Raw genomic sequence first — 20463 nt, forward strand, 5'->3', positions numbered from 1 at the left:
ATTTTGATACATGCCCCTTCTCTAGACCATTTACCAGCTACCATTTTGATACATGCCCCTTCTCTAGCTTGAATGCCTGAAAGAAGCATTATGGCTAGAATAGTATGTGTGTTTTCTGGCTACAATAGTATGTGGTTCAATTTCTGATAACAAAGTTCTTCAAGCCCTCAGTTTTCTGCCTAATAGGGCAAGGATTTCTTTACCTCAAAAAGGCAGTTCTAAACCCGTGAAATCACCCACTGACCATGCTACAAAAGTAGGTCGAATTTTTGTAATCTAGAGGTGTGGGTTATAGAACAATGAAAACTTCTGGTGCAACATTTGTAAATGGTACCAGTATTATTTGATTTATTTATAATAATAATAATAATAAGGATCGTTTATTATCCACTTTGCAGTATGTACACTGAGTATCAAATTAAAAACTATTTCTGACCCTATATTTAATGATACTATTTGTGTCATATCTATATGTTATTTTATAGTAATAATATCTTAACATATCATCTTTAAAATGCCTTCCTTTTTGAAGTTCTATCAAAGTATTTCTGTGAATAGTCTTGGTAGCCGACCGACTGTTGATGTGACATGCTCGAGTGGAATCTTCGTTCAATAACCTTATCAAAGAAGTTTATCAGTTTCTTTGAATTCGCGGTCCCGGGTCGAAGTTGTTTAACGTTCATACAGTCAATACTGATGACATCGGCACCAATTTCCTCGACAAAGTTCATCCCCCTGGCTGTACTGGTTAACCTTGAGGGTCTAGCTTGATCTAATTTCGTACCTACTACAATAACAGGTATTTGATTTCCGGCAAATTGTTCAGGGTCATACTCATCAATAATGTCCGTGGTAAACCCGAACCAACTGTCCTTTTGCTTGTTATTAGCACCATACAAATCTTTACTTGCGTTAAGAACTTCAGCAAGCCACTTTCGAAGATTCGTAAAGGACTTCCTGTTAGTCAAATCGTGTACTAGAATAAGCCCATTGATACCATTATAGAAAATCGACCGGCTATTCTCGTGGTTCGCCGAACCGCCTATGTCCCAGAACTCAAGAAAGAAAGTCTTCCCTCCGGGCATTCCCTCCTTGTAGTCGTAGAGTTTAACCTCCACAGTGCAGCCTATAGTCCAAGCAGCGCTGGATATACTCTCCTCGTGGCATATCAAGTGGACAAGGGAGGTTTTTCCTACTCCCGAATCACCGACAACGGCGATACGAACCTTCTCCACGGCAGCCATCTTTTGAACAGAACAGGTAAACGGCCAACAGCTTGGCACTAGTAGTTTGAGTCCCGCGCGGTCGTCCACGTTGCAATATTTCCCTTTTTGCATTTGGAAATATCATTCACATTTTACTGTAAAAAATACTTGAAAAATAACCACCTTAAGAAGTTAACTAAGATATTTGCTATTTCCTTTCTATCATACTCCTATTTTTTTGTACATTTGTGAAATTTCCCCCCACCCCTCCCCTATACCGGTCCTGGTTGTAGCTAGGAACGCCTTGGAGTTTGTTGTGCAATTCTAGTCTATTTTCTTTCTTCTCTTTCCGCTTTGGTGCACCGTTTCTTCAAGTTGATGTATAGGATGGCTGTCCCTCCACTTGTCAGGGCCTCATGGCTGAACCAGCAGATTAAAGATGGCGTAAAAAACTTGCGCATTCTTGATGGTTCGTGGTTTCTTCCCAACGCCAATCGTGAACCCGAGAAAGAGTTCTACCAGAAAAGGATCCCTGGAGCAAGGTACTTCGACATTGACGAGTGCCGCGACAAATCTAACCCTTACGACCACATGCTACCAAGCGAAGCAGAATTCGCTAGCTATGTTCAAAACCTAGGCATCACCAACGACAGCCATGTTGTTGTCTACGATAATAACGAGAAACTCGGAGTGTTTTCTGCGCCGCGAGTGTGGTGGACATTCCGTGCGTTCGGCCATGAGCGAGTTTCGGTGCTAGATGGTGGCTTACCTAAATGGTGTTCGGAGGGTTTCCCCACCGAATCTGGTCCACTCAAGGAGGAATCTTTCAAAGGTAGATGTTTTAAATGTTTTCTTGCTCCGTGCTTTTTTTCTGCAGTTTTATTCATTAAGGTAATTTTAACATTTATAAGTAACTTAAGTTTTGATTTCATTAAGTTGGTATGTTTAAAAGTTGAGATCTGAACAGATGATTTGGATCTTCAATTCAAAAAGCCTTTTAATTGTTTTTTTGTGTTTAATTTGTTTTAGCAAGTTCCTCTAAAATTTAAACTTATCAGATCTGTATTGTTTTGTTAATTTGATGCGGTCCTAATTCAAAGCATTAATTATTCATGACGTTCAAAAAAAATGCTGAGTAATAATTTTAATTAAAATTTTGTGCACTGTCACGATTTTGCTAAACAACAATTTGAGTTGCAACAATAGCAAACATTGTTTTGTGTGGTGAAAGTGCATACTATAGCGTATAAACATATGGATATATTGGGGTTAATGTATTGTAATTGCTACGTTTCAATCTAATGAGAGGAGATCAGATGGAGATCATGTGGCAAACTAGCTCGCGTTCAGGCTTTTAGTGGCAAAATAACAGCAACAAAAACCATTTTACTCAGTGCTTACGAAAAAAAGCCATATTTTTTTTTAGAAAAGGTTTAGATTTAAATATTTAAATTTTTATTTATTTTCATTGTTCTCTGGTGTGACTGGTGCAGTCATTTCTGAGACTATGTTGCCACCAAGAAAGGTCATGAGATCTCTAGCAAGTACCCTATTGTGATACTAAGTAAAAATAACTAATTACTTACTGGAATCAAAATTTTGACAGTGAGATCAGGATTATTTTCAAAATTGGGAACACAACAGTTTTTTTTGCCATATTTTTTTTAAATGGCCATTGGTTTCTGCATTCCTTCAAAATTTTGGCTTATCCAGTCAATTTTGCCTGACAATTACTATTTGTAAACGCTTTGACAAAAGCTACAAATCTCTACTTATCAAAATCTAAAGTGGCATTTGATAGTTTGTTTACTGTTACTCTCTAAGTAATCAAAGGAATTCTCTGCCTTATTTGATATGAAATAAGCATTAAAAAATTTTTCTCTCATCTATTTCAATATCATCTGTATAAAAATTGTTCTTTGCTCTATCCCAGACAACCCTCCCTTCAAAGCAACTCTTAACAAGGCCATGATAGTAGACTACGACTTCATTATGAACAACATCAAATCAGAGCCAAGAGTCACTGTCCTAGATGCACGACCCCCTGGCCGCTTCACTGGTGATGAGCCTGAGCCACGCCCTGACCTGCCCAGTGGCCACATGCCGCAGAGTCGTAGTTTTCCTTTTGGCAAATGCCTTGACATGGAGAACAAGTGCCTGAAGAGTCCAGAAGCCTTGAAGAAGGTGTTTGCTGATGCAGGCGTAGACTTGACCAAGCCTCTGGTTACTAGCTGTGGTTCGGGTGTGACCGGTAGTGGTTTGCTGTTTGGTACCTTCCTGTGTGGGAAGACCGACACAAAGCTGTATGATGGCTCCTGGACCGAGTTTGTCCAACGTGCACCAGAAGAAATGAACCTTAAAGGAAAATGAACACTTAGTCCATGGAATCTTATGTTATGTGAATTTTAAATTCAATAGATTTTCTGTTATTAATATTCATGTTCAAAACATACTTACATCTTTTTCAATTTTCTTGAATGTATTATGTTTTTTTTCACTCATATATTATTGTCTGACTTTACAAAACTATTATTTAAGTTTGGTTTTTATTGTTTGTGTATTGCACTGTTATATACTACAATTTGTATTTTCACCTTGTAAGGTTAAAACCTACTTAATAAACTGAGCCCTCACTAGTTAATTTAGCCTTTTGGTAAACATTTGTGTAAGTTTAAGACATTCAATGTTTTGTTTGTCTGGCTAGTTCTATCTTTTTCCTTTTTTTGTATGAGAAGATACTGCTATGATTTGCCAGCCATGGCTTAATACTGTACCTGCCATGTTTGTGTGCTGGGAAAACATGCGCAGTGAAGTAAAAAAATATACATAACCACAGCTAAGAAATAGTCATACTTTAGAACATTTGAAAAAAACACTAAACCACTTTTAAAAGACATGGAAAAGTCTTTATAGGCAATGCTGAGTTATCTTGTTTATATATACATTTCCTGTGTCAATACTAGAGTTTATAAGCCATATTCCTTGAGTAGTCTGCCAGCTATAACCAGTTTCTGTATTTCGCTAGTTCCTTCATAGATTTCAGTGATACGAGCATCCCTGTAGTGTCTTTCAGCTGGCATGTCAGTCACATATCCCATCCCACCAAGGATCTGGATACTCTGAAACATGGTGAAGAGATTAATAAACAACACCCCTGGCAACAACAGAACACCCCTTAGCTACTATAGAACACTCCTAGCAACCACAGAATACTCCTTGAAACTACAGAACACCCCTAGAAACAACAAAAGACCCTTGGCAACAATAGGACACCCATAACAACTGCAGACCATTCCTAGAAACCACAGAACACCCTAAGCATGCATAAAGACAACTGGCATCATGAAAAAAAAAATGTTACCCCCTCCTTCGTTTTCTATTTTTTTCCTATGTGACTGTGGCTGCAATCATTCAAGGCTGTTTTTTTTTATGAAAATAAACGCTATTCCTGTTGCACCAACCTGATGTGCAGCAAATGTGGCTGCTTCAGACGCTGCAAGCTTAGCCATGGCCGCCTCCTGATGGAATGAGACAACAAAATATAGATTATTCATGCTTGATCAGTGCTTCTAGTCTAGCAACCATCACTTCAATAATACCTTTGTATAGTTCATTCCAGCGTCTTTCATAGCAGCTGCTTTCCATGTGAGAAGTCTTGCAGCTTCTAGCTGAGTTGCTATATCAGCTAACTTCATCTGTTGAGCATGTATACAGTTCAAAGGGGCCTGGCTGAAGATGTTACAAAGGGTTTACCGCCACCTTACTTCATTTTTCCCTTATTCCCCCTCCTAATCTAATTCAACCCCTCCCTTTCTCATTTAACCCCCTCTCTCTCCTCCTACTTTATTTCACCACAATCCCTAATAAGAACCCCTGGTTTGATGTGCTATGCACCTATTTCAGAGCAGATTGAACTTGGAGAATCACCCATGGCCGTAGCAGCCCCCTTAGCAGAGCAGAAATTTTCAAAAGAGATATGGAAAAAAAAAAGGATCTTCAAACAAATAAAAAAATCTGAGGCTTGCCCCCCTGAACAGTTTTCTGGCTAAGGCCTTGTGGTTTAAAACCAGCAGTGGTTCATGGGTAACATTCAAATCTGAATACTGGTCTCTAAAAGGCGTGTGAATGTTAACAGGGCTCATAAATAAGAATACTTTCAAGCTTTCCAAACCTGGAATTGTTTTAATTCACACATTTTCTCATGTATTTAAAACCCTTAAACCAATGTGAGTTATGTCATGGATTTTCTCAAGTGTAACCTTATTTGAAATTTGAGAACCAAATTATTAGTTTATGTTTATATTCAAACATTCTATGGTCGTTATCAAGAAAGAAGAGACTTTTCAATACATCTCTGTACCTGGATGGTTTGTAATTTGCTGATTTTCTGATTAAATGCCATTCTCTTGTCTGCATAATCAACCGCACAATCTAAGGCTGCCTGAAATTACAAAGAAATGTTATGTTCTTTGAAAAGTCTAGGAATACAATTCTTATTGCTACAAAAAGAGTTTAACAAAATTTCGAGAATCCATATAAGCTTTTTTAGCTTTTCTATCCCCCTGACTTGAGGGCCTCTCAACTGTGAATTCAACATCAGCCCCCTGATTTGTTTTACTCTCCCATGTGTACCCCCCCCTCCCTCATATGCAACCTTCACTCATGTGCACCCTTTTACAGTACCTGTGCAATTCCCAAGGCCTGCCCAGCAATGCCTATCCTACCAGCATCCAGGGTTTGCTAGGTGTAGTCAGACAATGAGAGAAATGATTAGTTTTTGCACCAGACCAAATATACAAATCCTAATGCATTGTGTAAAACTTTTTTTTACCATTGCAATTTTGAATCCATAGCCAGGCTCACCAAGCAAGTTCTCCTTGGGGATTCGACAATCTTCAAAAACTAAATAGCAAGTAGATGTCGCTCTGATCCCTAACTTGTCTTCTTTGTTTCCAAGAGTGAGTCCTGGAGTTGGTTTAGGGACTAAAAAAGCACTGATACCCTAGAGAAAAGAGAGGTCTTTTTTACAACAATGTTATAATATTATAACCTCCTGCAAACAAAACAAAAAATTGACAACAAAGAATACAATATAATGTACTAAAGATCAACATAGAGTAAAGAGTAAAATAAAACATTTACTAACTGTACCTTGTGTTTTTTTGATCTGTCAGTTGTTGCAAAAACCTGAAAGATACAGTTTATAGTTGCGTGAAACATAGTAGTAATCTAGAACTGATCAAATTCACTGCTGTTTAAATACAAGTGTTCCTAGGCATACATACCACTGCTGCCTCTGATTCATATCCATTAGTGATCCAGGCCTTGGTACCATTCAGAACATAATGGTCACCATCAAGAACAGCAGTTGTCTTTGCAGCACCTGCATCACTACCATTATCTGAAGCCAATGAAAAAAGTATTGATTTTGAATATATCACTCATTATAAAGTATCTACCTGGTGCTTTACATGTGACTGACTTTTCCCCCTCAGTATATTGATAAAGACTGCTCCATGCAGTTTACTATCATGAGTTATGTATGGGCTATTAATTAAGAAAAGTAACAAGAGCTAGCATCAAAGCAGTTCTTTTATGCCAACCAAATACAGACCAGGATTATCAACTAATCCACATTTGAATCAGGGACCTCTGGCAAAGTGGGCTATACACCACTTAGCTATCATGGCTTTTATTCAATTGTGTTACATTTTGCTCTAACTTTGCAATAAACAATAACAAAACACTGACTAGAACAGAAGAACACTAGATGGGAACAATCACAATGGTTTGCAAAACATTAAAAATGAATCTTTTTGAAATGCTATAGTATAGTTATAATGGAATAGATGTTTATCATAATGATGATGTTTATCATGAATGTAATAAAGGATGTCTTCTTCTTGGGTCATTTACCTGGCTCGCTCAAAGCAAAGCACCCAACTCTGTCTCCATTGAGGAATGGTTTTATCCATTCTACCTTCTGAGCATCTGTCCCATACTTTAGGATAGGACCAAGGTACAGTGACTACATATTAAAAGGCAGAATAGTTTAAGTGCTAATAGATGTACCTTTGTAGGATTAATTTTATTGTTCCATTATATAAAAAAAATTAAAATTAAAAAGTTAAAATAATCTATTAAATGAAATAGATGTGACTAATGTCATCCTTAAATGACACAGCTTTAATAGCTATTAATAATTTCTTGGGGTCCAATTTATCCTACCCATAATGAAATGTTTTATTTGCAGTAAGATCAAAACATTACATTATTTTGCAGATATAATGAATTCATTTTGTAAAAACAGTCACTTGCATTATGCACACTGTATTGTCTCATGTATTTTGATTGACATCTCGAAACACAAATGACTCAACCCAGACCTAAATACCGCTGTTTTTATTGACTTGTGTGAATATGCATGTCTCGCTATTACACAAGTGGATGTCATTTGATAGAAGAAAATATAAAGAATCAACAAAAACTCTAAAAGTTTTTACAGATGTTAAGGACTCACGTTGTTGACACTCATGATGCACCCAAGAGATGCACACCCTCTACTGATTTCCTCCATGGCAATAGCATACGCAAATGCATCCAGCCCTGTGCCCCCAAGGGACTCTGGGACCTCTACACCCAGTAGACCTAGTTCACCGAGCATCTTGACCTATTGGTAACACACGGAACTCAGCTAAATAAGAATGACAAGACCAAGGCAATCAGCAGATAAGTTAAAAATCTACATGATGTAGGTAGCACTATGAATCCTGAACTCTGCTTGACCCCCCTTGGCCACCATCTGGCCGACATAAAATATCACCCCCCCCCCCCCAACACACACAATTTCTTGGCAGATATAAAAATAAACAAATAAGCACCCATGGCGCCAAAAAAAACTTTTTTCAGTCATTTATAAGATACCAACAATTTTTCAGTCATTTATAAGATACCCACGTAGCACTGCGGGTTACGATGCAACCTTATTTGAAATAGGCCTTTTTTACATTTCAGTGTGGTTGTTGTTATGCAACTAATGATGAAAGAATGATTTGCCAACTGAAATGAGTTTCTGGCTAATGCAATGAAACGCACTGATGGTTTCAGCAACAATAGTGAGCAGGTAACTTAAACAAGAAAATAAGATTATTTAACATTAACTGACCTTCTCTTGAGGATAACGATGTTCTTTATCAAACTTCCCTGCAACCGGCGTCAATTCGTTATCGGCGAAATCTCGGCATGTCTTCCTCAACATTTCGTGTGTCTCGGGTAATTTGGCGAGGCTTGATATTGCCCTTCCATTTCGCACTATATTTAGGCCGCTCCTTTTAGTCGTTCTGGCCAAAACACCTCGCAAAAGACGACTAGTGTTCAGGGCCACTTTTGCGGCCATTTTGAATTTGTTGTGGACTTTGGCCGTGAAAGCTTGGGAACCTGGCGCCATCTCCCCCATCCTCCCCTCCCCTAATGGAACCTCTAGGCAACGTTTTGGTCCAAAATGGCGGCCAGCTTTGCGTTATTTTGTAGACAATGTTTTTATCAATCGCCTCGTCTTTATACACGGAGAATCACAACAAACCGATACTATTATAACAGGAGTCTTCGTTCGGGTAGTGTAAGATTGCTCAGTTCTGTTTGTACGAAAGAATGCTGTTGTTCGCGACCGCGAACATGTTGGAAGTGCCACAGTAATCTGTTCGGACATGCTGACTTCTTTTGCCCATCGTGCGATGTCATTCAGCCTCCCGAAGGAGACGCCAACTATTTTGAGATTATGGACAGGTAGCCAATTAACAGTAATATTTATATTTTGTTATTCCGTTCCTCCTTAAACCTGGTGTTGATTACATAATGATCTTAAGCTTACTTATAACTTAAGTTAACTTAAATTTAATAAGTGGCTTTGTATTTGAGAGTACTTACTTTACTCAAAACTTATATCATTTTTGCAGACCAGAAGGTTTCAGAATTGATACAGAAGTATTAACCAAGGATTACAGAGATCTACAAATGAAGCTTCATCCAGACAGATTTAGTTTGCAAGCAGAGGTGATTTTATCTTTAATAGGTCATTGTTGTCAAAACATATCAAAACCGTGTTTAACCCATCATCATAGAACTTGTTATCCATTTTGATAGAGTTATCAATAATGTCATCCAGATGTCATTGTCATCAATAATATCACATAGCCTTAGCAGGGCTTGAATTACTGGGGGGGGGGGGGGGATACAGAACATTAAGAAAACAATGGGGAGCACAGCCACGCCCCTACTGGTCATTCCCTTATATTGTTGAAAATATTTGGGGGCACGTGCCCTACCCCCTGCTGCGGCCCTTTATTATCATTATAATAATTAGTTATCATCACAATATGATCATTATAATCATCAACACCATCTTTATCACCATCATGGTTATCACAAACACCATCATTTTCATTACCACTATCACTATCACTATTACTATTATTATTTTTGTTTTTGTTGTTGCTGATTGTTATTGTTATTGTCACCACCATTATCTCATTCTTCCAGTTATGATCATACTTTTATCTTAACATAGGAGGAGCAAAACTTTTCTGCCCTTCAATCATCAGTTGTTAATCAAGCTTATAGAACTCTACTGAAACCTTTAAGTCGTGGTCTCTATTTGGTAAGTAAATAAAAAGGTGGTTAGATGTAATTGGGTGACCTCTCTACCATAGCCTAGAGAAATTAAGGGGGTGTATGGGTTCTGGGCCCCATTATTTGTAGGATGCATGTAAAGGGGAACAGAAGAATAAATACTGTATGTTTCTAAACATCTTTCAGAAAGTCCTAAGTTCTTTGTTTGTTTTTCTTTTAAGCTTTAACTGGTAAATTGTAACCACAAGAAATATTTTTTTCCAGTTAAAAATCCATGGGGAAAGCATAGAAGAAGGTGATATATCTTCGTGTAATGCTAAATTTCTGATGGAGATTATGGAAATTAATGAGAAAATAGAGGATGCATCAAATGGCAAGAACATCCAAGTTATAGAAGATGAAAATAATGGTAAGCACTAAGCAAATAAAGGTAAATGTGGCATATTGGACTCTGTTTTCTGACGGTTTTTGTTTGCAGCTAAGATACAAAGGTGTACTCATGATGTGGCTGAAGCATTTGAAGAAGGTTTGTTCTTTCTTTTCTATCTGTTATCAACTTTAGAGCAATAGCATCAAGATATTGAAGGGGGTCAATGTAGAAAATATTTGGGGACACAGCCATACCCCTACTGGTCATTTTCTAATAATTTATTAAAATATTAGGGGGCGTGTCTCTCAGAGACTTCTAATTTATCTTGCTATAATTTATTTTATTATTTTTATGTTTTTAGGCAACATAATGGCTGCTAAGGAGCATCTCTGTAAATTGAAATATTATACAAATATAAGTAACCAGATAAAGGACAGAAAAGCATCACTATCACTTTCTGGAGATCACTAAATCAAACTTACCAATCCCAATGTGTTCCTTTATATGGAAAATTAAATCCTGTAATGTAAATAATTCATACATCCCATAAACCCTTAGGTAGACATTTTTAAAGTTTTTACTAAGATATAAGTTATTCAGAAATGGTTATTGTTACAGCACTTTTGATAGACCATCAGATACAATGTAGAAGCTGCTAGAATAAAATAGGCAAATGCTGCATTAACTAAACAATTTTGCATAGGAGAATCCTATATTTCTTTAATTTGAAGATGTTCTTCATGCATACTCTTGGTTCCAGTCTCCACATCGCCTTAGGTCCCAGAGGATGGTAGCACATAAGTAACTAACATATGAAGAAAACGTTGTCGTTTTAGGGGTCTGGTACCGAGCAATTTTAGTTGCTTTTCAGAGGCTTTCTCCATCGACTAAAGATGGTCACAGTTACTGTTTTTCTCTTTTGAATACAATTCATAAAGTTTGGGAAGAACCTGCGGTACGACAGCCTTAAAAATGACAAGAATCATGCAGGTTTTCCAAATAAGGAATATATTAATTTCCGTATATGGAATTGACCGCGTCTGGGGAAAACGACAAGTTTTGGCTTAATTTTCTTGATATGATCTATCATTTGCATTGCTCCATGGGGATGACAAATTTAGAAATGAAACATGGATAACAAGATAGATGTGTCATGACTTTATTTTATAACTTGAAAGTTAATAAAGAATGGTTCAATAAACAGAGCCTAGAGTCAGCTGCAAGAGGGCTAGGGAAAAGCATATTAGAAGCCTAAGCCAATGTCTAACTATGGACCCCCTGATAATGCAGAGACTGGGGTCCCTATGAGTGCAAAATCCAACATTTTTTTTTTTGGGGGGGGGGGGAGACTAACCCCTTCTCCCCATCTCAAAAAAAGCTGGACATTACATTTATAAATATCCTTGGGATTGTAGTCCCCACCAGAGCAAAATCCAATGATGTTTGATGGTTGCTTGTATTTTTCATAAAAAATACAGCTATGAGCATATAAGGAGAGTGTCTCAGGACATCATGAAGTCTATTGGGGCATAATTGAGTGCTTTGCTTATGAATATTTGCAAGCAAAGGTGGATTCATGATGATTTTTTCTTGTTTGGCTTTGCCTGGATGATAAAGTAATTTTCTAATGAATCACCATCTAAATGCTGTCTTTTCTGGAACCACATTGATTCCAAAATTGTTTACACTGCTATTCTGGGTCTGTATGACCTGGAATTGATTTGTTTGGCTTTGGGGTAAAAAGACTTATAAAAAACAATCTGACTTTGGGGAGAGGAGTGTTGACTGGCCCTCCCCTTGTGATTTTTTTCTTGGATCTCCCAGAATGCTTTGCAATCCGTAAAGGCACCCAAGTGGTTTTACAAGCCTTCAAGGAGTGGACATTGTGTTTTGAGGCCATGGAAATGAACCTGGAGGATTAGAATAAAGGTATATATTTGTGTCTTGAGCTGTGTTTGCTGATCTCTCTCCCTTGTGTGGTATTTTGAGCGTTTTATTGAGAGGGGTGATTCTTCTTTTCTTTCCTTGTTTGATTTTAAATTTGTCAAAGAACCTGTGCTATTATTTGGCTTAAGAGGAGTTGCCAACACCTTGGTTGGATGCATATCTTCAAGACCATTTATCCCTTAGACTGATGCCTGGGTATCTTCATCTTGTTGTGTTTATTTTCCTTTTCACATTTTTGTTGTGTTTAAAGTTATCCCTGTGGTAACTTTTAAGAAAACAATCAAAGAAACTCAAATAAAGCATTTCTTCGCCGCGGTTACCCTGTGTTTCTATGAGCCCGGAGGGAGGCCGGAGAACTGGCACTTCAATGTTTCCAAAATGGCGGCGAATGTTATCTAGTAAGTGTCTTTAGAGTACAATTTTGGCCAAAAATCCTACTGGAGGAAATATGGAAGTGTAAGTATAGTTTTAAACGCTTAAAGTCGAGAGTCTTGTATTGAAGTTTGAAATAAAAGACTTGAAAATTCAATTTCATTGTAATGCCTTTGTGAATTGATTTTGTTCCAGTGTCAATGGCAAAGCAGCCATGCTTAGTAACTATGAGGTGGGTACTACACAAGTGAAGGCCCGTAGCCAGGATTTTGAGCGGGCGGTTTGTTTTTCCATTTCAGAGGACCAAATTTTCGGTATACCCATCTACAGCTCTACTCGCCTTATAACATTAGGCAATCAATCTTGTATTTAAAATGTTATTAATAGGGTACTTTTTAACATAGAGCGATAATAATAAAGATAATTATTATAAAAAGATTTTTATAGTTATTTTAAAGACATATTGATGTGCACGGTATATCTCCAGCCAAACATTATATATTTTTGTTTGCTCTGAGCGGACCTTCAAGCCGGGTGGCTGGGTGGTGGTGGTGGGGGGGAAGGTTCGTCCAAACCCTTCGAACCCCCCCCCCCCCCTGCCTACGGGCCTGAAGTATATAAAACATCAAGTCAGCCATCAGGAGGAAACCTAATGATTTTATTAGTATTATATATTCACCTTAATTTCAGGTTTACAAACTTGACACCTCTATGACTAACATGTAAGTTAAGCTTATGTACTTGTAATTTCAGGTGTAGACTACTTATAAACTTGTAATAAGCTTAAATCTATGAATATACATGCATTTACTCACTGTAATTTCCAGGTACATAGACTTGATGATTCTATAACCAACATGTATCTTCCCACTGTAATTTTCAAATGTATAAACTTAGTTAATTCTATGACCAGAGTGTAAATACTATTTAGTTTATTTAGTACTTATACACTGTAATGTCATTGTTTCCTTTTGTTCTGGCTTGGCTACTACACTTTAACAATTACATTTTGTTGCACAGGATTTTGAAAACCACTCTAACATGTATGTACTCGCTGTAATTCCCAATAATACTATGACTTACGTGTATCTACTCACTGTAATTTCCAGGTGTATAAGGCCAATAATTCTATGATGTGTTTCTACTCACTGTAATTTCCAGGTGTATAAGGCCAATAATTCTATGATGTGTTTCTACTCACTGTAATTTCCAGGTGTATAAGGCCAATAATTCTATGATGTGTTTCTACTCACTGTAATTTCCAGGTGTATAAATTGTTGCAAGAGACAGAGGAGGACTGTAAGAAGCCAGAGTTCAAACATGTGAAGAAACATCAAGTCAATTTGGCTACAATATCATATGAGGTAAGCGCCTCAACTGCTCAATGTCGAGCCCTGCGAACATCCAAGCCTTAGGGTGTGTTTGACTTTATTCAGATCTTTCCGATCGAATGCACCTTTGGTTGGGTATGACACTATCAGGCCTGTACTCAGGACTTTTCTGGGGGGGGGGGAAGTCCGAAAAAGTGGAACAAATTTTTCCAGGGGGGGAGTTCTCTGATAAAAATCTGACCACCCGAAAAAAACAAAAAAAGAGATTTTTTTAATGCCTTTGCAGTATCTGCATGGGACGTTTATTGTCGGATTTGACTACAAAAAAGTCTGACTTATGGATTGGTGACATACCAGAGTGATCTAGCTTATGCTTTATAGTTTTGTCTACAAATAGTACGTCTATTGAGAACCGAAAGTGGACCTTCAGCCGTTGTGGGGGGCGCGTTCGCACCCCCTGTACATCCCCGGGTACAGATATTTCTAGAAATCTCAAAGTGAACAAAACACGATTTCTATAAAAAGCCAGTGAATTGTCAGCCAAGCCATGTTTATAGAGAATGGAATAGAGATAATATAGAGAATACTTCATACATTTATTTGAATTTTGTTTTGTTACCAGGCTCGTAAATACCTGGAGAAGACACCATGCAAGCACCAGGTATTTGATATTCCATGAGAACTTTGAACTTCTTAAAATTCTAATGGTTGGGATCCTTTTCTGTAGAGTCCAGAAGTTATCGAAGAATTCCTTCGTGCTCTTGCTCCCTTTAATTTGACTAAGTAAGAACTACTTCAGTACAATATTTCTTCCTAATTTGTTTATTAATACTGTCTGGAAGGTTATCTTTATTGTTAATTATTTTGTTTCAGAGCCGAGAAACTTCAGCTTTTGAATTTGAGACCAGAAACACCTGTAGAAATACAACTGGTAAGTAATTCCATCTCAAGTCTATTAATAATTTTGCTAATAAATGTGTTTTATTCCTCCAAATAGTATTTAATATTTCTTACATATTATTGTCAAATAATGGTTATTACCTGGTATCAGTAATATTGTCTGTTCTATTTCATTTCAGATTATAGAAGAAAGCGAGGAGCGATTAAAGACAGACTCTGATTTTCAACAACTTTTGGATATCATAACTGAAAAGCTACTGCCAGACAGGACTGACAAGCACATGGGAGATGATGTGGATGATGCAAATGATGACGATAATAACGAAGAAGTAGAAAATATGGACCATGAATAATACATGTATTAACTCTCGATTTGTACATATTTTACATTAATAGTGGTTTTCATAAACCTGTGAAACAATGTGTAATAGTCAAAGTCTTGTAGTAAGTTATCACAAAAGAGAACAAAGAGTTTTATTATACAGGGTATTATGAAAATCTTCAGTTTTTCTATTGGTATTTTAGGGGGTACCTCTGTCAAATGTGGAAAGTATGTTTTAAAATGTGATTAAAAGCCATTTCAATAAAATTAAAATTACATTTTTTCAAGCATGTCTGTACAGTAAAAAGGTATAAATAAAGATATGTCAAGGGACAGAAAAATAGAGATTGGGTCTAGAACCCATATACACCAATTTCAAGTAAGGTTGTGTATTGTAACCTGCAGTGCTTCGTGGATATCAAGTAAATAAGCAAGTACTGTGAGTGTAAATAAAATACAAATCCAGGTTTAAAAAGCTGTATAATTTGTGTATACATTCTTATATACACTCATAAAGCTTCACCGTGGGTTATGACACATGGGTTCTCAAGTGCAACCTTATTGGAAATAGGTGTATACATTATATTTTAGATTGGACCAATGAAAATCATACAAATTTCTGTTACTGCTATTTCCACTTTTAGCTGTATCATGTTTTTGAAGCATGAATAATGCTACCTAACATACTGGTACCATTTAATTGGAGTAGAAGTTATTGCAAATTAACTACCATTTCAAGGGAGGGGGGGGGGGGGCTTGCAAGAGACTGCAAACCTCAAGAAATGTCTTACATATTTCTTCTTTTTTTAGTTATGTATGTATCTATTGGAGAAAAGGAGCAAAATACCGAAGAAAAACTGCTAATTAAGTTTAGTGTTTTGCACCAGATGATTCTATCTCAGGACCTGGGATGCTCGTAGGGGGGTATCTGGTTAAAGTTTAGAGGTTTGCAGAATGAGGCGCTCTGCGTTTTCTAGATAATTCAACACTTCCAACTTCAAAAAAAAAGTTTTGAAAATTTGTCTTCGATGTCTTTGGTATTCTTAAATCTTTGTTTTGGTATTTAAACAGCGTCATTCAGTTCATTTTGTCATCCTAGCAAAGTACCAAGCGTGAAAAAGCATCCATTTTCATCGGTTGATTTTGGGATGCTGTAGCGATATTTTCGATTGAATATGGTGAATTAAGTATAATTAGTAAGTTATTTCGAGATTTTAATAATTATGTGCCTTCCAATATCAAATGACCCTGGGTACCAGTGGCTCCGCGAATATTTTTAGGGTAAGAATTTCTGGTCTTCAGGTAATCTTTAGGGATATTTTATCGAATTTCCATACTCTGAAGACCCTCCCCTCCCCCCACCTTCCTGCGGGCTTCAGGCTCAATTTCCAGCTTGTTTCTGTGAGCCCACAATCGGGCTGGAAAGAAAAGCATTTTTTTTTTTTTTTGTCGCTTTCAGGGCTGTATTTTGTCAATTTTAGAGCTGAAATCTAGAAATTAAAAACACACTGTTTGCGCTGCCTAAAAAAAAAAAGATCTTTTGGCAGCGGTGGGATTCGAACCCACGACTCTTTCGAGACTGGTGCCTAAAACCAGCGCCTTAGACCACTCGGCCACGCTACCATTGATGAAGAAGTTGGATGCAAAATGCTAATATAAATGTAATTTTTATTGAAACAGCATTGTCGATTTATTGCCTTTAGATAGAAAATGAAAATATAGCCCTAATTGACATTTTTGCTCTAAGTAAATCTTTTTATCAGTGTTTTCTAACTTTCTCGTTAAGAGAGGGCGGCTATGGGTTTCATTATCAGCAGATTTCCATTATGTCTTATCCTAAAAGTCCGTGACAATATAAACTTGATTATCTGTGTTATTTCTGAATTAGATTAGATTATTCCTACTATAAATGCTAAGAAAAATAATTATATATGTCTTACTTTCGCTCTCAGAGATTGTTGGGAATTTATAAAATGGCATACAGAATGTGTGTATTAAAATGTGGAATGTGTGTATTAAAATCGATCGAGAAAACGTGAAAAATTCATTCGCTCTCCCGTTGTCCATGCCGACCTATAGGTGCTGGCTCAGGATTAGCACTCGGTTCTAAGGACGAAAATCGACATTAACTGCGACATTAACTGCAAAATATTAAGGAAATATTTTAGGGGCACCGTCACAACCCATACTGTTCATTCCCCTTTGCTTTAATATCTAAAAACAAAAGACTTTTATAATCCTAAACCCCTTAAAATACCTGATTTCTATTATACCATCTATTAAAAATCGAAAAGCAGTACACTCTTTAGTAAATTCTGCGCCAAAAAGAATGGCATATATCTAGCAGGGGGGGGGGGGGGGGGGCATAAAAATACGCAATATGCTTATAAGGACCTTGACCATGGACATGTAATCCGATTTTCACATCTTACAACGCAAAATATATTTCCCAAGTGACAGCATTGCGACACAACCTTTGTTTACATTATGAGCAATTAAACAAATCTAGCTGCTTTCGTGTTAAAAAGCGAAAGACACAAACAGGCCAAATTGAACATCATTAAAGAAAGTAGAGCAATTCATACCATCCACACATCATTTGCCGCAGAGTGATTAAGTCCCTTGATAATGCAAACAAAATAACAGGGGGAATAGGGCTATGTATTAAATTATTTCCCAACAAAGGACAGCACAATTCAAATAGTTCACAGGCGATAGGTGAAAAGCCAGCGTGGAATAGCAGCATAGAATTTTATCATCATCCGCAAAATCATGACAACAACGGACAAGAGTGGATCATCCAGAGAAGGGCGATGGAAAAGAAGAAGAAAGACCATTCGCATCGCTCTTCCTACAAGACTTTCTGGGGTTTTCCTCTGCGAGAGTACGAGTCTTTTCCTGGGTTCGCAGCAGTGGAAACGGGCAGGAAAACAAATGGAAGTCCAATTGCAGATATGACACCGACCGTACCAGGTAATATGCTAACACGCCGGGTGGACTCTACTCGAAAGCTCGATCCTATCGTTTCCAATGATTCATTTGTTCAAATGAAAATGGGCCAGGGAATTAAGCTTTCACGCTATTGAACGTGTCATTCGTTATGATTAGACACTTTCACGTGTTTGCGTATTCCCTTACAGGTTGGGAAATCTCTGAGATTATGTTAAAACCAAATATGGAGAGCATGATTTCCGCTCTCTTATAGAAACCCCAATTTTATCTAATTGGGTACAGCCTATTGTCAACTAGCACTAAATTTTGGTCAATTCACGAATGGTTATCGAAAATTATATTTTTTTACGAAAAAGTGGTTAAAGAGAAATATAGTAGCTAAAATATGGTAAATAAAAGCAAAATAATCATATCCACGTGATATAGGACGTTATAGATGACGTCACTAAAGGCAAAAATTGTTTAACGCCATCAAAATCTATTCATATTCAGAGACATTATATGACAACCAAACTTATTGCGATTAACGTATGTATACATATGTGCATAGATGAAAAGAGGGGGGGGGTTATAATGACGAGATGTTCACTAAACTAAGTATCTATATCGCCAGACAACCAAACCTGGAAGATGTCATAAAAGTGTCGAGGGGGTGAAACAGGATAGTCAAATGATGTGTTGCGTCATCGATGAAGTCCTAAAAAAACAAATATATTACAAGAAAAATCTTTAGGTTACCAAAATTTGAAGATGCCATGTTAAGGTTTGTTCTCACTAGGACGCAAGCGCAAGCGTAAACGCAAACGGAAGCGCAACACAAGTGAGAATCGGTCAAACACAAGCGCCAGCGCAAGAAAATCAAGCAGTTGCGTTCTCTTGCGCTTCCGCTTATGTTCTATTGAGAACCGGAAAACTTCGTGCGTTCCGCTTGCGCTTACGTCCAAGTGAGAATCAACCTTTAGTGTCGGAGGGGTGAAATGTTCAAGGAAATAGTCCCATGATGTGTTGCGTCATCGGTAGCGTCCCATGACTTTATATTGAAATGTTATGAAACGCAAATAAGCAAAGTTTTGGTTTGGAGCTATTATCTGCTTTTTAGGCACCGCACAAATAGATCCAAGCAAAGACGACCCTTCTTCACCACAGGAAGATCAAAGTGCGTGCGAGGAAGAAGAGAGCGAGGACGAGTCGTCCCGTGATGTCGTATCGCGAAAAGAGGGTGTTGTGAAAAGCAAGTCTCGCCGGCAGCGAACAACATTTAGTAACTATCAGTTGATCAAGCTAGAGTCCGCCTTCCAAGCAGAGCAGTACCCAGACCTCTGCAGCCGAGAGGAGCTGGCGCGAAAGATCGGTCTGACGGAACCCAAGATACAGGTGAAATGTGTGGGATGGGGCGATACAGGTGAAATGTGGGGGGAGGGGTGGGGGATGGGGCGATACAGGTGAAATGTGGGGGGAGGGAGGAACGAGTATGAGTAAGCTTGGTGCAATTGATTTCCGTTAACTCGAACATCGAGGAAAATCAAAAATCAGTTTGGATCAGAAAGGTATACAGAAAGATATTAAAAGAGATACTGAAATCACTTTAGCTTTAAAGTTCAAGGCAAATCCATAAGGCAGATGATTTGTTAAAGTAAGCGAGATGTTACAAAGGCTCTAGGAGCCATCTACTGTAATTGGGACGGGGAAGAGGACAATGAAAAACAGTAGGAGGCAAATGCTAGCATGGGCGCGTTGTTCAAAAGAATAACCAGCTTTTACCTATTATCAGGTCTGGTTCCAGAACAGACGAGCAAAATGGCGTCGACATGAGAGAAAAAACAAAGCGCCCTCGTTTGGTCTCAGGGCCCTGGCCGCGCAAGGTCACGTGACGTCTGATGTCAACAGCACTACCACACCCATTCCTATGACGTCACACATGCATGCGTCTTTCATGCCCCCCTGCGAAGAGTATCCATGGCAACAGTATCACACACCGATTGTTGATTACCCGGGATGGTCTACGATCTCACGACATGCCATGTATCACCCCTACTCTCCTCGCAGTGCCCTAGTCCACCCCGGACACTTCACTACCATCTTCTCTCGGGATGGTTACACAGGTTATCCGTGCTTTGGCTGCCGTCCCCTGGAGGAGGGTCACGTGACCGGCTGGTCGGCGACGAGTGATGCTCGATTTGAACACTCGGCGCTATTCCCTGCTCGGGGCCTGTTACAATTCCCGTACAGCGTGATGGATTTGAGACACAAAGCTAGTCTGCACACGAAGAGCATGCACCGCAAACAGGTCGAGACTAAAAGAGAATAGAAATAAAGCCAAGCAAAATCTAAGTGATGAAAACTCTTTGATATAACAATAATTGTTGGTCAAATTTCTACTATTTCAACGCATGACTGAATATCTTTTATTTTTTTAAGTTCGACTTTGTCTTGGGG

General features: G+C 38.0%; 6 protein-coding genes, 1 long non-coding RNA gene and 1 other non-coding gene across 8 annotated transcripts; 4 read left to right on the forward strand and 4 right to left on the reverse strand.

Annotated features, from left to right (window-relative positions):
• Window positions 1–360: 360 nt before the first annotated feature.
• On the reverse strand, window positions 361–1445 carry LOC5519657 (rab-like protein 3). Its single transcript, XM_001639581.3, has one exon. The coding sequence runs from the start codon at window positions 1335–1337 to the stop codon at window positions 510–512; it is 828 nt and encodes a 275-aa protein (XP_001639631.3). The 5' UTR covers window positions 1338–1445; the 3' UTR covers window positions 361–509.
• Window positions 1446–1528: 83 nt separating this feature from the next.
• Window positions 1529–3846, forward strand: LOC116603352 (3-mercaptopyruvate sulfurtransferase-like). Its single transcript, XM_032364427.2, has 2 exons — window positions 1529–2037; window positions 3139–3846. Exons 1-2 carry the CDS (start codon window positions 1584–1586, stop codon window positions 3573–3575), a joined length of 891 nt encoding a protein of 296 aa, XP_032220318.2. The 5' UTR covers window positions 1529–1583; the 3' UTR covers window positions 3576–3846.
• Window positions 3735–8632, reverse strand: LOC5519659 (short-chain specific acyl-CoA dehydrogenase, mitochondrial). Its single transcript, XM_001639582.3, has 11 exons — window positions 8371–8632; window positions 7726–7875; window positions 7122–7233; window positions 6491–6606; window positions 6357–6392; window positions 6037–6207; window positions 5889–5945; window positions 5566–5646; window positions 4805–4900; window positions 4667–4723; window positions 3735–4324 (listed from the first exon to the last, which is right to left on the reverse strand). The coding sequence occupies exons 1-11, from the start codon at window positions 8599–8601 to the stop codon at window positions 4172–4174; spliced, it is 1260 nt and encodes a 419-aa protein (XP_001639632.2). The 5' UTR covers window positions 8602–8632; the 3' UTR covers window positions 3735–4171.
• A 20-nt stretch (window positions 8633–8652) lies between these two features.
• On the forward strand, window positions 8653–11404 carry LOC5519749 (iron-sulfur cluster co-chaperone protein HscB). The gene is made up of 6 exons (XM_001639485.3): window positions 8653–8990; window positions 9161–9257; window positions 9772–9861; window positions 10098–10242; window positions 10312–10359; window positions 10565–11404. Exons 1-6 carry the CDS (start codon window positions 8707–8709, stop codon window positions 10672–10674), a joined length of 774 nt encoding a protein of 257 aa, XP_001639535.2. The 5' UTR covers window positions 8653–8706; the 3' UTR covers window positions 10675–11404.
• Window positions 11405–12364: 960 nt separating this feature from the next.
• Window positions 12365–15362, forward strand: LOC5519750 (DNA-directed RNA polymerase III subunit RPC9). Its single transcript, XM_032364606.2, has 7 exons — window positions 12365–12606; window positions 12718–12754; window positions 13788–13886; window positions 14476–14514; window positions 14581–14636; window positions 14727–14784; window positions 14933–15362. Exons 1-7 carry the CDS (start codon window positions 12599–12601, stop codon window positions 15104–15106), a joined length of 471 nt encoding a protein of 156 aa, XP_032220497.2. The 5' UTR covers window positions 12365–12598; the 3' UTR covers window positions 15107–15362.
• Window positions 15363–16616: 1254 nt separating this feature from the next.
• Window positions 16617–16698, reverse strand: Trnal-uag. Its single transcript has one exon. It is a non-coding gene; the product is annotated as a tRNA-Leu (tRNA).
• A 769-nt stretch (window positions 16699–17467) lies between these two features.
• On the reverse strand, window positions 17468–19923 carry LOC125561961. The gene is made up of 2 exons (XR_007307668.1): window positions 19789–19923; window positions 17468–18724 (listed from the first exon to the last, which is right to left on the reverse strand). It is a non-coding gene; the product is annotated as an uncharacterized LOC125561961 (long non-coding RNA).
• LOC5519660 (retinal homeobox protein Rx2) lies at window positions 17889–20358 on the forward strand. Its single transcript, XM_048727075.1, has 3 exons — window positions 17889–18048; window positions 19127–19401; window positions 19799–20358. Exons 1-3 carry the CDS (start codon window positions 17889–17891, stop codon window positions 20333–20335), a joined length of 972 nt encoding a protein of 323 aa, XP_048583032.1. The 3' UTR covers window positions 20336–20358.
• Window positions 20359–20463: the final 105 nt, after the last annotated feature.

The sequence above is a fragment of the Nematostella vectensis genome, chromosome 4, assembly GCF_932526225.1.
Source record: "Nematostella vectensis chromosome 4, jaNemVect1.1, whole genome shotgun sequence".
NCBI classification, from domain to species: Eukaryota; Metazoa; Cnidaria; class Anthozoa; order Actiniaria; family Edwardsiidae; genus Nematostella; species Nematostella vectensis.